This window comes from Vigna unguiculata, chromosome 2 (assembly GCF_004118075.2).
Source record: "Vigna unguiculata cultivar IT97K-499-35 chromosome 2, ASM411807v1, whole genome shotgun sequence".
Taxonomy (NCBI): Eukaryota; Viridiplantae; Streptophyta; class Magnoliopsida; order Fabales; family Fabaceae; genus Vigna; species Vigna unguiculata.
The window spans coordinates 31,441,704-31,455,841 of record NC_040280.1 but is presented as its reverse complement, the minus strand read 5'-3'; the positions used below and the strand labels follow the sequence as shown (position 1 = coordinate 31,455,841).

The following is a 14,138-nucleotide window of genomic DNA, read 5'->3' as shown; positions in this document are numbered from 1 at the left end:
AGCGCAAACCTTGAAAGCGTGTCTAATTGAGAAGGAGCCACCACTACAAGCCAAAACAACCGAAAAGAAAAAAAAAAACACATATAAAAGTTGCGAAGGCTACGACTTAAAGCAACCGCAATTTTATGAGGAAAAGTCACACGCATTAGTTTACTACACGCATCTTTCAAACACTTCCACCTATAGCAATAATCGCGTTTTCCGCTTTCATTGTTGAAGCTCACAAGCAAAGGAGAAAGTAGATTCTGAAGCAAAGAAACATAGCACTTCCACTCTCAGTTGAAGCCTTAAACAATAAATATTAATCGCTTCTGCTTCACTCACTAATCAACCTGCTACTGTTTCGTTTCTGAATTTGAATTCTCCGAGATTATTGGAACAAAAGGATTATGGGTACTCTCACTACTCTTCATCTTCTCCCTTCGAAGCTCAACAACCCTTCGCTTCCTCCACGCCACGGTATTTCTCTCTCGCCCTATGGAACACCGCACCGCAAGAAGAACAAAGCAATGGTTCCTGTACGTTTTTTTTTTTTCTTAGGGTTTTTGCGAACAATTTTTTTTTGAAATTGTTGTTGTTGTTGGTTTTGTGTGATGATTGGAATTGGAACAGATGGCTAGGTTGTTTGGACCTGCCATATTTGAAGCCTCGAAACTGAAGGTTTTGTTCTTGGGAGTGGATGAAAATAAACACCCAGGAAATCTTCCGAGGACTTATACGCTAACCCATAGCGATATAACCGCTAAGCTCACCTTGGCAATCTCTCAAACCATAAATAACTCTCAGGTATTCTTTTTGATGTCTTAATATTCTTTTGAAATTGCTGTTACGTAAATATCAGTAGAAAAGAGGATGCAGAAGTTGTCGCGAAACAGAGGAAATCAGGGTTTTCTTGTTCAGTAAGAGATCGTTTTTTGGGGAGGAAGGGTTTTTATTTATTTTTAGATGGTAACACGTGAATTATACTGCTGGACGAAGCAAAATATTGGATCGGGTGGGTGTTTGGTTGGATTCATGAAATTTATTCAGGTGTTTGAAAAAAAAAAATGATTATTTCGCATAAAGGGGGAATAGGAATGGATTGTTCAACACTCCAAAGTCCGAATCATCCTGATAGGAAATAAATCTTTTAAGGTGTTCATGAATTACAGTTCGAAAACTCCCATATGAATTGGTGAATGTAAATCGTACTAAAATTGATTATTTTTAGTGAGCGAAAGCTAGTTTACAGTGTGGATGGTGAATTTTGGAATGAATTGCAGTTGCAGGGATGGTACAACAGATTGCAGAGGGACGAAGTGGTGGCGCAGTGGAAGAAGGTGAAGGGAAGGATGTCCCTGCACGTTCACTGTCACATCAGTGGAGGTCATTTTCTGTTGGACATGTTAGCGAGGTTAAGATACTTCATCTTCTGCAAGGAGCTACCAGTGGTAAGCAAGTTTTGCAAGCATGGAAATTGAAGGGTCAATGAACGAAAATTGAACGTAACATTATGCAATTGCGTGTGTTAATCAGGTGTTGAAAGCAGTGGTTCACGGCGATGGTGATCTTTTCAACAATTACCCGGAATTGCAAGAGGCCTTGGTTTGGGTATATTTTCACTCCAACATTCCAGAATTCAACAAGGTGGAATGCTGGGGCCCACTGAGGGATGCATACGGTGGGGCCCCAGAAGAGAGGGAAGAAGAAGAAGAAGAAAGTGTTGGAAGCAAGGAGGGGTTGGCGATTCCACAGCCATGCCAAGAAGAATGCGAGTGTTGCTTTCCCCCAATGACATTGAACCCAATTCAGTGGTCTCAAGAAGTTCCCAATCACCATTACGAACCTTGTGATGGGATTGAGCCACAACAAAATCTATAAACAAACAAAAACCTTCATGTCACAGTTACAGGGTTTCTGCCAAATTAGCATGTCCTATCCCTGTACAGAAAATTAGGATAAATTTAAACACTTAAATATCCTTTCGATGTAAATAGGGACACTAGTGTTTGCAATTTTTTATTTTACTTTTTTTTTCTTCCGCAGAAAATTAAATTGGTTCGTGTATCACGTGTCTGTGTGATTGGTCTAAAACATAAACCGTGTTTTTTAGGGAGTGAAAGTCCATCTATAAATTTTTGGAAGTATCATTTCCTTTATATATGCTCACAATAACCTGAGTTTTCGATGTCATGTTGTTTTCTGAGTTTGCGTGATAAGTTTTGAATTTCCAATGAAGAGAAGTTGTTTGGAGAAGGTATTGGGAATGATTTAAACATAGGATAGAGATGTTTGACTGGAGATGGTATTCTTGTTTCCGCCTTAGAAGAGAAGATTTAAGAATGCGATGAGAACTGGTGATGTAATTTACGTAATTGCTTTATTCTAAACCCTAAACTAAAGTAGTGGAAGAAGCGAAGAGAGAATAAACAATAGTCACAAATATATCAATGCCATTTCTCCACCCTATGATTATGACCGGAGAAAAGAGAAGAAACGGAGATGAAGATGAAATACAAGATGGAGAAAAGTGATTACTTTTTCAACTATTTAAAAAATTTTAAATTCTTCAAATTTAAGGTAATTATTCTTTATAAATATTTAAAATTTAAATCACTTGCTAAATATCGGGTTCAAAAAGTTTATTTCTCCATTAAACATTTTTTTAAAATTAATCAATCTTAACTTACTCTAGCAAAGCCTTAGGGTGTGTACACTTTTCTTAGCTTTTTTAAAAAAATATTTTCTTACTAATTATTACCAATCAATTTCCAACACAAAAATGTACTAAAAAGTTTTGGAAACTACTTTAAAAATCAATAAATGTATTAAAAACAAAAAATTAGATACTGAATGGCATTTTTTCACTCTCTTCTATTTTCTACACGAACTTACGAAAGAATTCAGAAAACAGAGATTGTAGGCTAATGGTTAAATTGCATAGCATGATTTATGTGTAATATATAAACTTTGTCAACAGATAAAATATAGACTTAAGTGTTAAAAATTCTCTTGGTAATCAAGAAAACCTGCGTTCTGTCCGACCCAAGGCAAATTTTGCTCATTTATTATAAAAACCTAACATGCTCGATAGACAGATAAATTTAGAGAATAAAATACCTTTTGACGCCAGATATTTTCTTCAGTTAACAGCTATCACCGCTCGAAGATGTTACTGAAATTTTGGCCCTAATTTGAGGGGATACTACCCTTGCACAAACAAACACCATCCGAGGGAAGTATACTTTTATATACAAAAGCTGTTCCATTACATGGAAAACATGCTTCGAGGTACATTCTTAATTTATCAATGTAATGCAAGGTGCATTACAGGAAAGAACACAAAAAATGGGGAAAACAAAACTGGGCTTCAACTCCCCTCAACAAACATGTACAGATAAATCTAAAGGTAATTCATGAAGGGCAGGGATTTCCACCAGTGGCAGCCATATTTGTAAATTCATGGCTCCCCAAGGCTTTCACAATTAGTAGATGTCTTTTACATACAATTTTCCACCCCTACGGTATTCTTGCCGTTCTGAAATTTCATTCAGCCATTTGTGCTATATATATATGTAAGCTGAAGTCACCTGATGATGGATCTTCCAAAAGAAGATGCTCCAATTTCACTCTCAGTATTCTGCACAATAATCAGAGCCATATGGCTATGGTGAGTATATTCACAATTAAAAATATTGAAGGACCAAGTCACTTCTACGCATATGCATTCATTCCAACACATTAAAACAAGCAAATGTTGCCCAAGCCATTTCCAACAAATAAAAATCCTAATCAACATATAGAGGAAAGACTTCTCATGTATATACATAGTAAACATACTCGCACATTTATGTTAGTGTAAAATCGTGTAAAACTGATTGTATATTATGATAACTGTTAAGGTTGCCAAGGGGAGCACCGCTCCCCAAAGTTTTCTCATTTTATTTTTTATATATATTTTAAAATTATATTTATATATTATTTATATAAGTTTAGAAAGGTTTTGATGTAATTTGGCCCACCTATGAGCAATTATTGACTTGTAAGCAATTATTGACTTGTAGATGATTTTTTGCTTCGACTTACATTACACAATCTTTTAGTATGCAATACCCAATACAAGTAGTTTGACCTATGTTATGTTAATATGCTATTTTAGATCTAGGAGAAGGCAAGTCTACAACTTATCGTAGAGATTACTTCAACTACTTTAATTTGGTCCATACTAGGTAATCTTATCTTTGATATTTAATGATAATTTTTTATGATAATTTTATGATATAATAGTGAATAATAGTTATATATTTTTGGATTTTACTATCATGTACGCTTGTTTTGAGTAGACCAAATGAAGAGAGGAAATGAATACCTTTTTTAAAATTAAAAATAATAATTTATATAGAAAAAATCTAATTTGACACTTCTAAATTTTTGTTGAAATTCTGTCACTCAATAATTAAGGTTATAACTGAGTAAATTTGTGTGTCTGATTATTACGGTAAGAGAGGAAATGAATACCTTTTTTTTTAATTAAAAATAATAATTTATATAGAAAAATCTAATTTGACAATTCTGAATTTTTGTTCAAGTTCTGTCACTCAATAATTAAGGTTATAACTGAGTAAATTTGTGTGTCTGATTATTACGGTAACGTTTAAGGTTATTAGTATCAAAAATAAAAAAGATAGTTTCAATTATGTGTAAAAAGAAAATATTTTTTCAGAACTATTATTTATTAAAAGTCAGATATTTAAACATTTAAAAAGGATGAAGAAAAAAAAATCCAGTCAATTATGTTGTAAGCAAGAGGAGCTGAACATGAAAATAACAAACTCTTTCCTCTATATTTTAATAAATAGTTACCTGTGATTTCCGCGAAGGGAATACATTCCAAAATCTTAGGGTTTCATCTCCAGCTCCAGTGACAATAGTCTATTGCCGTAAATGGAAGTCATCGTCACAAGGAAAATAACATAAGATTCAGAAAACAGTGAAATTTTGTAAATGGCCGCCAATTACATAGAATCTTAGAATAATAGCCGAAAGAACAATTGAAATACCTGTCCATCAGGAGAAATGGAAAGATAAAGAACTCTGTAAGTGTGGCCTGTAAGAGTTGCCAGCTGCATCAAAAGGACAAAAAAAAAATGTAAAACATATTAAAATTAATTTTGAAGAACTATGTCTATGTTATGACAACAGATTTTATCTATATACCTTTGACATGGTGGGATATTTCCAAACCATTATCTGATTCTGGGAGTAGCCGTGCGTGCTCACCAATTCATTTACATTTTTAGACCAGACAAGATTACAAACCTGTACCATGCAAGATGTGATAGTCATTTTATATGATATAAAAAGAGGGGATGGCGGTGTGGGGTAGAAACCCATAATCCTTGTATATGTGGAGAAAAATCCATGAATTCTGAAAGCAGTTCTTCAGTATAATCTAACAATTGTTGCCATGGATATTGAGTGGCCAACGGGATATATAAATTGTTTTCTCAGACATATTATGCATGATAGTTTGCTGTTATCTGATGCTTTATCATGCATGATAGTTTGCTGTTATCTGATGCTTTATCAAACTTAACATATTACCCTTCAACGGGGAATATGAATCTTGTGGCAAAATAAATTCAGTTTTTCATAAAGCTAACAAATAACAAGAGATTTATTAGATCAAGAGAATTAAAACGAAGCAAATACCTGACTTCCAGTATCAATGCAGTTTAACGGTGAGTTTGTGGTAGTACTCCAGAAACGAATGCTTCGGTCTGCAGTACCTCCTCCAGATGCAAGAAGTCCACTTGAATGAGGAGACCACGCAATAGCTTTAACAGCTGCTGTATGCTCACAGAACTTCAGGATGGGCTGGGTGGAGTTTTGATTCCAAACAAGTAGCTGCAAACATAGAAAACAAATTATTAGTAACCTATGTCAAGAAGAGATTAAAAAGACAATAATGCAGTGGCACAGCTTGATGTTATATACCTTGTTATCATTTCCACCGGATGCTAACTCACGGTTATCATAGGACCACTTCAGTCCACAAACCTTTGAAGAACCAAAAAAATGGGGAATTCAATCATTAAGTCATACACATTAGGTAGCTAGTTTAATAAGATAAGGTCACTGCAAATATAAATAAGACTAACCTCTGATTTGTGCCCAGACAGTTTACTGACAAAGTCCTCCTGTACACGTATGTCTCGTTGGTAAATGTTTTTATCCCGGCTACCAGAAGACAAAAGAGATGAACTCCAGGCCAAGGTCCCAACACGTAATCGATGACCCTCCATAGTTCTTATTGACTTGCCTTGAGATACATCCCAAATCTACATAAAGAAAGGTTAAGAGGAACTTAGCAAGTCCTAGGGATGCAATAAATGTACTCAACATCACAAAACAAGTAAAAGATGACTTTTGACAACATGTTTTATGGGTCAAAATATCACAAATTCAGAATGTTTAAGGTGGCAATGATGCACCGGGCACCTACCTCTAGGTCAACTGAGTATGGATATGGATCCAAAGCAAAGTTTCAACCAAGCGGGCAAATAAAGTTTATGTATGTTAATTGAAAGTAGAACACATCATGTGCCTATGTACTCCATTAATACATAACTATCAAATGAATAGAAGTCACCAAAACAAAGAGGCTAAGTTTATTAGACTCACTAACACGACAAACTTATGTTTAACATCAAAAGTCAAGTTTAAGGTAGCAGGATATGCAATTAACAATCACTATAGCACAACTAGAATAGGGGGAAAAGACTTGATAGTGCATTTAATAAACTGTCGTTAGTCTGGTACCATACTAGACTCACTTATGTCAGCCTTGGCTTTAAGTGTAAGTGAACCGCTCTTTCCAACCAATGGGGTCTGAACAGGAGCATGGATCTGATATCAAACAAATGCAAGACATAGACAGAACTTGCACTTGTAGTTCCATGCCCCGCATAGCAGTCTAGCTTTAGACGAGGGTTCTACTCTAAATTATTTAATTTTAATTGCATTTTATGTGTTCAACAATCAATTTGAGCAAATCATTTCATTACCGGAATAGCAACATATAAGATCAGCACAATTACATAAAAGCCACCTTGAAATATCATTTACATGACCTATACGTAGAACAATCCCGTTGTCAATAAGTCGTTCTTCTTGTATAGGGTTAAACTAAACTGAAGAACAAAAGATTTGGAATGAGTGTTTAGGATTGTCATGGTTCAAAGTTATGGTAACTTCAAGCCAGAGAGTTCAAGTGTCCAGGTGTTTAGACCACCCAGGTATCGAATTCAACCTTAAGCTGATATCGGCTAAAGGCTGGGAGGTTGTGTCCTGTCATAACCATCTGGAACACTCAGGTACCGATTAGGGAATTTGAGGCTATATAAGATATTGACCGACCACAACTAAACAGATGGAATGAAGCTTTTTGCTTGGACTTTGGGTGAAGATAAATTAAAAACAAATCCCCTATAATCCCGAAGATACTATAGGAAAAGATAAGATGCTTATATTTTTAACTAAAATATCCAAAATCAACTTTCCAGTATTTTATATCTTTTCATATCTTAACATACACGTAGAGATATCAGTTGTTGAATCTACAACCCTAATGTCCAAATGCCTGGACACTTAAACTCTCTAGCTTGAAGTCACCATAACTTTGAACCAAGACAATCCTAAATACTCATTCTAAATCTTTTGTTTCTTGGTTTAGCATAACCCTGGACTAGAACAGTAGTATTAATTTGTCCTCCTCATAATTTCATTAATGTGAGATGTGTTCCAGGTTAAGTGGGTACTTTGGTTCCAAATAAAATGGAAAAATAAAGAAAAGGAACAATTTTATCCCATGTTTTAGTGCGTAATAATGAAGAATGTACATAAAGCTGAACCATAGATATAGACAGCAAACACAAGACAAAACATGAGCCGTGTATATTAAAAACTAAATATTTTCAGGGATATTTGATGCACACACACGTGAAAACATCTTAAAATGTAATAACATAAGCCTAAAACTAACCTAATGTGCAACAAAACACATTTATAAGCTAAACAAGAAGAAATCATTAAGATTAACGCATTTTGTCTACAGGAGTATTGCATGAAGTTGTCAGTGTCATGAAAGTACTGTAGAGAGCATTTAGATTGCTAACATTCTGATAAGGTTTAATTGATCGACATGATGTCTACCACCATCTAATGATCACTTCCATAACTATCTTCCCCTTCCTTCACATCCACCCCAGCAACTTCATATTAATTCCTTGAAAATATATTTCCCAGCAAAACAAAATACAGAATTTCATCATTAACATTTACCAAGGGTTCCTATTCCACTCTATTTCTTCTTTGCTAATGTTTTTTTTTTTTATCAGCCTTCTTTGCTAATGGTGAGCTTACCAAAATACGCTGTTATCAGAGTAACAATTTACATCTAGAATTCTCGATGGATTTTAGTGTTTGTCATAAGCACATGCTATATAAAATGCCACTGCAACTGCCATCACTATACAGAGACCTTTGTCATATTATATGTCATGCTAATGCCCTTCCTATACGGATACCTTTCCTAACACGACAAAAGTATGTCTTTGATTCTTTGGAATTATAGTACATGGCTAGTTATGTATAACTCGTCACAAAGGGTACAAGTACCATCGTGAAAGAATAGCAGAAAAAAAATCCTCAACAGACAGGGTGCACTGAATCTGCTAAGAATACCCATAAAAGAATCATGCTTAACCTAGGACACTTAAAAAACCTTAAAAGAGCTAACTGTGGATACAATTTCATGAGATTGGCTTTCCATATGAACTCTTACCTGGACTTTTCCACTGTTTGATCCAACAGCCAAGTAAGTACCAAGCGGAGCCCAGCCAACTGAACAAACGGAGTCATCAACCCCCAAATCGCATAGCTTAGTTACCTGCGCATTCGTCACTTTCAATATTCAGCTCCATCTTAAGCACACCAGCAAATAATATAAAACGCAGACAAAGGGAAACAAAAAACAATACAAGTTATGAAACACAACATCCCCGAGTAACATCATCGACATGATAGCTCAATTTTATTTTGCTTCGCACAAGCACCCTGGTTTGAAAACAATCCTAATCAAAGCGAAGTCTCACCCTAAATACGAACATAATTCCCAGCTAAAATTCAAGCTTTGGTTTGCTATAAGAGACTTCTAGCTAATCTTAACCCCCAGAGGTATGAATGCTCGATATTCATCAGATAGTTTTAGATACGAGTAAGCTTAGGACTATGGATCAAGGATTAATCTCGTAACCGACACGAAAGACCAAAATTTGTGGGAACGTCTTAGTACAACCAGGAATCAAAGAAACAAAGATCCTAACAGTGGTTACCAAAACCAATTAGTCATAAAAAAGAAAATATATAAACCTTGCTGCTAGAAGCATTCCACAAATAAACAGAGTTTTCCAGAGCCACAGCCAAGACATTGCTGGCGGACCAATCCACGAGATTCAGATAAAAATCGTCTTGCAGAGCCGGCGCATCCAGAACCTAAAACACAACATTGCAATTATACCAAACACCGCAAAACAAAACCTCTCAGAACAGGAACAGACAAAAAAAAAAAAAAAACCTTAAAAGACGAAGGAGGGATCTTTCGAGGTCGCTTAAGAGGCTTATGATTGTAGTCATAGCCAGGGAGAAGGACATCTTGGGAAGTAAAAGGAGTGAGAGAAAGAGAGTGCATGGACTGTCGAGTCTCCGATTTGAAACGAAATATATTAGGGCTTTCGAATTTGTTGGGTGTGGAAGGTCCAAACAAGGCACTCCGTAGCGCACTGCCATAGGGGCTGCAACTACAACCGTCTTCCGTGGACGGCGTTAGGTTAAACAGAGCGAAATTGGAAGCGGATCTGCTGGGTATGAAGCGGTCGGAGTAGATTGTTTTGGAAGGTGATTTGAAGCGATTGGAATCTAGCATTCGTTTGACATGGTTGTGCTGAGAAGAGGACATTGGAGGAGGTGGAGTGAACGATTCGTCCATAATAATCAAACCTGACCAAACCCTTTTCTCTTTCCCCCTTATTTTTCTTTTTCTTCCTTCGATTTGATGAAATGGGAAGTCCCCAGAATTTTCCCGGGAAATAGACGCTTTTTTCGCGGGAAAAAAGTGAGAATGGCGCCTATTATCTATGATATTATCTCTTTCTCATCTCGCCCGACCACACACAATACTAGGTAAGGTAAAATAATTAGTCACTTTTTACTTTCATTCCTCAAATTTTAATGTCGTGGCAGTTGAAAATAGATTTATTTTTAGAAAATATAATCAGTTATTTGCTTAAATTTTAATTATAACCTTTTTAAAATTTTATTAATTTTAACTCAAGACGAATAACTTTAAGATCTTTCGATTTGTCTATTATATTTATTTTAATTAAATCATATTTATTTTTTTAAAATATTAAGTATGGTGAATTTTATAATTATTTGTTTTTTTATCAATAATAATTTAATGCTTGTGAGAAATATAATTTTAAAAATGTAAATATTGTATACCGTATTTACTATGTAATTATTTCCATTTTGGAGTTCGTATTTGTCATTATTGTCACTACAACAATTTATAGTTTAGATCACACTAAAATAGACAACGGCTAAATAAATGTAGCCTAAACATATAATAAACAACATTTTTATAAATGATGTATAAATATCATGAAAGTCCATGATTATATAATTGTTACTTTAAACTATGTGGACAAAACTAGTAAAAATGTGGTCTAAAAACATAGGTAAGGTATACATTCAACATGTAAAATTGTTGTTTATTGTGAGAATTTTAAGCAACGGTTTTAAAAATATTGTCATACTAAAAACCGTTGTCTATTACCTATAGCTACACTCACCTATACAACGCCTAAAAAATTGTAGTCTAATCTTTAGACCACGGTTTTTATAATTTATATCATAATTTTATGTTGTTGTCTAAAGTGATTTTTGTTGTAGTGTGTGTAACGTATTGGTCATAATTACTATATAACATTTGTAAGCAAAACTTAAGGTTTGAAAATTATACATTTAATATAATTTATATCTTAATCATTAAATTTAACAGTTGAATTATATATAATTAATACGTCCAGTAGTCATATTATTTTAATATAAAATAATCATTTAATATTTTAAAATACTGAACTAACAACATTAAATATGACAATGATATCCATAATGGTTATCATTGATGTTAAACATATAATTAACTGAATTAAATTGGATTAATGAACCTGACAAAAGTAGACGGAAAAATAACAACACAGAAAACTAAAAAAATTAAGTACTAAACAATAGTTTACCTTTTTCAAAACAATTAAAAATAATTCATTCCCAATTTTCCCATTTTAACAGAACAAATGCCTCCCCAGCTCAGTAAACACCAATTCAATTCATTAAGGGGCCAAGATAACCAAATTTCAGTATAAAACCAGACTCAAGTTTTTAGGTTTTTTTAACAATGTAGGGTAATTTACTTTTGAAACTAAGATGGAGTAATTTTTTAAAAAATGTTGTGCTGTTTGGCATGACTTCATTAAGAAAGAAGTCCAATAGCACCGAATTATTTGATTTTATTGAAAACAATGAAATGTTGACATAAATTCTAGTTAAATATAAGAAGAAGAATGTATGTAACCGAATTTTTAAAGAAAAAAAATATCTTTTTAACTTTTAGATAATAATGTTCTGGTTAAAAATAAAAAATTTAAAATTTTTAAAGTTTTTACTCAAATTAATATTTTAATTATTTTTTTTAATTTTAGATGTTCAATACTTTTTTTTCTGTTTTTTCTGTTAGAACACAAATTCCATCACTTTCATAATTTCTGAATCAAGTTACCCAGATTGATGAAAAAAGAACTGAAGCTTTTATTGCAAATTTGGAGCTACGTGTGAACTTTGAGGAAACGATGAACGTCCCTTTAAGTTTGTCAAACTATAACAAAAAGTGACAGTTTCTTTACATCTACCTGTATGTGTGCACCTGCTGGTATGCAGAAAATTCACTTGCAGCAGACACAGTCTCTTGATTTCATATAAAGAAAAAAACAGTGGGAAAAGCGTGTGCCGCCGCCGCAAAGGGTTGCGCAGTTCATTGTTCAGCGGAAGTTAACGGTGGTGGAATAAGTGAGTCCCACGTTCCAGTTTGCAGGAGCAACATTCCATGCAATAATGGTTTCCCTGGTGCTGTACGAAGTAATCCTGAAAGAAAGAGCTTGGCCACCAAGAGTTGCAAATGCTTGATACGAAGCACCCCAGTTGTGGCTCATGTTGATCCATCCACTTCTGCTTCCTCTCACCGACATGCTCGAAATATCTCCGCCACCACCCACGTTCATCACGTACACCAATAACCAGTACCCGTTTCCTTGAAAAGAGAATCGAATCCCTCCCTTTCTCACACATGGCACTCTGCATCATCATCGTCATCATCATCATCATCATGAACTGTATAACAAATTTATGAGATTGAATGATTTATTTATTTGCTAATTCACCTGCGGTACATAACAGGGACGATGCCGGCTTTCCACTGCGCGATTTTCATGAAAGCGGGTTTGGCCATGTCGAAATGCACTCGTGGTGGGTTGCACCAGCCGCCGTTGTCGGAGGGTTGCGCCCAGTTCGGAGGGCAGAGATTGGTGGCGGTCACCGTCGTAAAGGCAACGTTTTTATAACACGCACTTGATTGGTAACATTTTATCTGATAACAGGTTCCGCACGCATAACCATTGTTGAACAACGTAGAACTTAAAGCCGCCGTGTCTGTCCCGTAACCATTTTGAAATAAATTCCCGTACCCGCATGCTCCTCCTGCAACAATCGTATACTAGTAATTTCAAGAACACTAGAATATGGTAGTGATGAGAAACACACACATACATATACATACCCATAGTGGCAGAAGCAGTTTCATCACCGTAAAAGGTGGCATGGGCGAGAGCCCATTGACTGGGTCGAAATATTCCCGCAGCCATTGCTTGCTCTCCCATGAACATCAGAATGAACGTTGCAAAGGCAAAGAACAAGGTAGAAGCTTGAAGAGTTGAAGCCATGGTGATGTTTTGAATAGTTTAACTGTATGATGATATGATGATTGACTGGTGCATGTATCGTTTATATAGGAAGTTCAATTTCTAGGGCACGTTTTGGCTTAGTGATTCCCACGATTGCAAAGTCAACAATATTGTTGTTGTTTTTTTTTTGCTCTCGCAGCAATATGGTTTGACAAAGGTGTATATGTACGTAATCGACAAGACAAGACAAATCCCGAACCCTGACCATGAAAGATGATTCATCCACAGACCACATAAGAAAAAAAAAAAGGTATATATTTTTAGTGAAAAACGTGCAGACAAGTTTTGTATGTTCGTGTGATTATAAAATTCATTCACATTAGACATTGTACTATTTCTTTGAACTATAATTAATTAGTCAATAACATTTTAAATATTGACTTTTGTATTTAATTTGAGTCTATAGTACAACCACCGACTCCACTCTTTGAACTAACAAAGTCCGCTAACCCTCCCACCAAGAACAAAACAAAACAAAAAAAATGCGATGTGAGTTAGGATAGTGAACTAGCTCGCAGTAGTTTGACCTACATAAGTTCGCAGTCTACATGGATTGGTCCGCGATCCGCATAAAAAAAACTTACACTTGTGTATATTAGTTACTTTTTTTTATGGACTCTTGAATTAACGTTCCAGATTCTTGTATAATTGAAAAAGATAAGTATTATATATTTTTTAATGTGCTAAAATTTAAAGAATACATTGTGTATGTCATAGTATGAATATGAATATGATAAAAATGTTTTATCATCTAACTTCCAAAAGTTTTTACTTAATTTTGTGAACTTCTTAAAGTTCCAGTTTTTAAACATTGAAAGTTTTATCATAAAAACTAACAAAAAATAAAAAAACAAGTCAACCCACGGGCTAAGTGATGTGTGAGACAGGCCAATGATTGCAGCCCGCATAAATTGTGCGTGTCGGAGTGGGCCAGCCCGCAATGTACGGGTCTTATGCGCACGGAACCTAAATGGGTCGGATTGACTCGTATTGTCACTCCTAACAAAAATGTTTGTTTTTCAG

The 14,138-nt window shown here is 34.9% G+C and overlaps 3 protein-coding genes across 3 annotated transcripts; 1 reads left to right on the top strand and 2 right to left on the bottom strand.

The window, feature by feature from the left end:
- The first annotated feature begins 99 nt into the window (after positions 1-99).
- LOC114173885 (protein STAY-GREEN, chloroplastic-like) lies at positions 100-2,172 on the top strand. Its single transcript, XM_028058545.1, has 4 exons — positions 100-518; positions 613-786; positions 1,263-1,430; positions 1,516-2,172. Exons 1-4 carry the CDS (start codon positions 390-392, stop codon positions 1,858-1,860), a joined length of 816 nt encoding a protein of 271 aa, XP_027914346.1. The 5' UTR covers positions 100-389; the 3' UTR covers positions 1,861-2,172.
- Positions 2,173-3,190: 1,018 nt separating this feature from the next.
- Positions 3,191-10,150, bottom strand: LOC114166689 (protein FIZZY-RELATED 1-like). Its single transcript, XM_028051462.1, has 10 exons — positions 9,617-10,150; positions 9,412-9,534; positions 8,825-8,929; positions 6,141-6,320; positions 5,977-6,039; positions 5,692-5,886; positions 5,197-5,298; positions 5,040-5,102; positions 4,843-4,911; positions 3,191-3,619 (listed from the first exon to the last, which is right to left on the bottom strand). Exons 1-10 carry the CDS (start codon positions 10,025-10,027, stop codon positions 3,566-3,568), a joined length of 1,365 nt encoding a protein of 454 aa, XP_027907263.1. The 5' UTR covers positions 10,028-10,150; the 3' UTR covers positions 3,191-3,565.
- A 1,737-nt stretch (positions 10,151-11,887) lies between these two features.
- Positions 11,888-13,130, bottom strand: LOC114166698 (expansin-A7-like). Its single transcript, XM_028051472.1, has 3 exons — positions 12,932-13,130; positions 12,537-12,852; positions 11,888-12,450 (listed from the first exon to the last, which is right to left on the bottom strand). Exons 1-3 carry the CDS (start codon positions 13,092-13,094, stop codon positions 12,138-12,140), a joined length of 792 nt encoding a protein of 263 aa, XP_027907273.1. The 5' UTR covers positions 13,095-13,130; the 3' UTR covers positions 11,888-12,137.
- Positions 13,131-14,138: the final 1,008 nt, after the last annotated feature.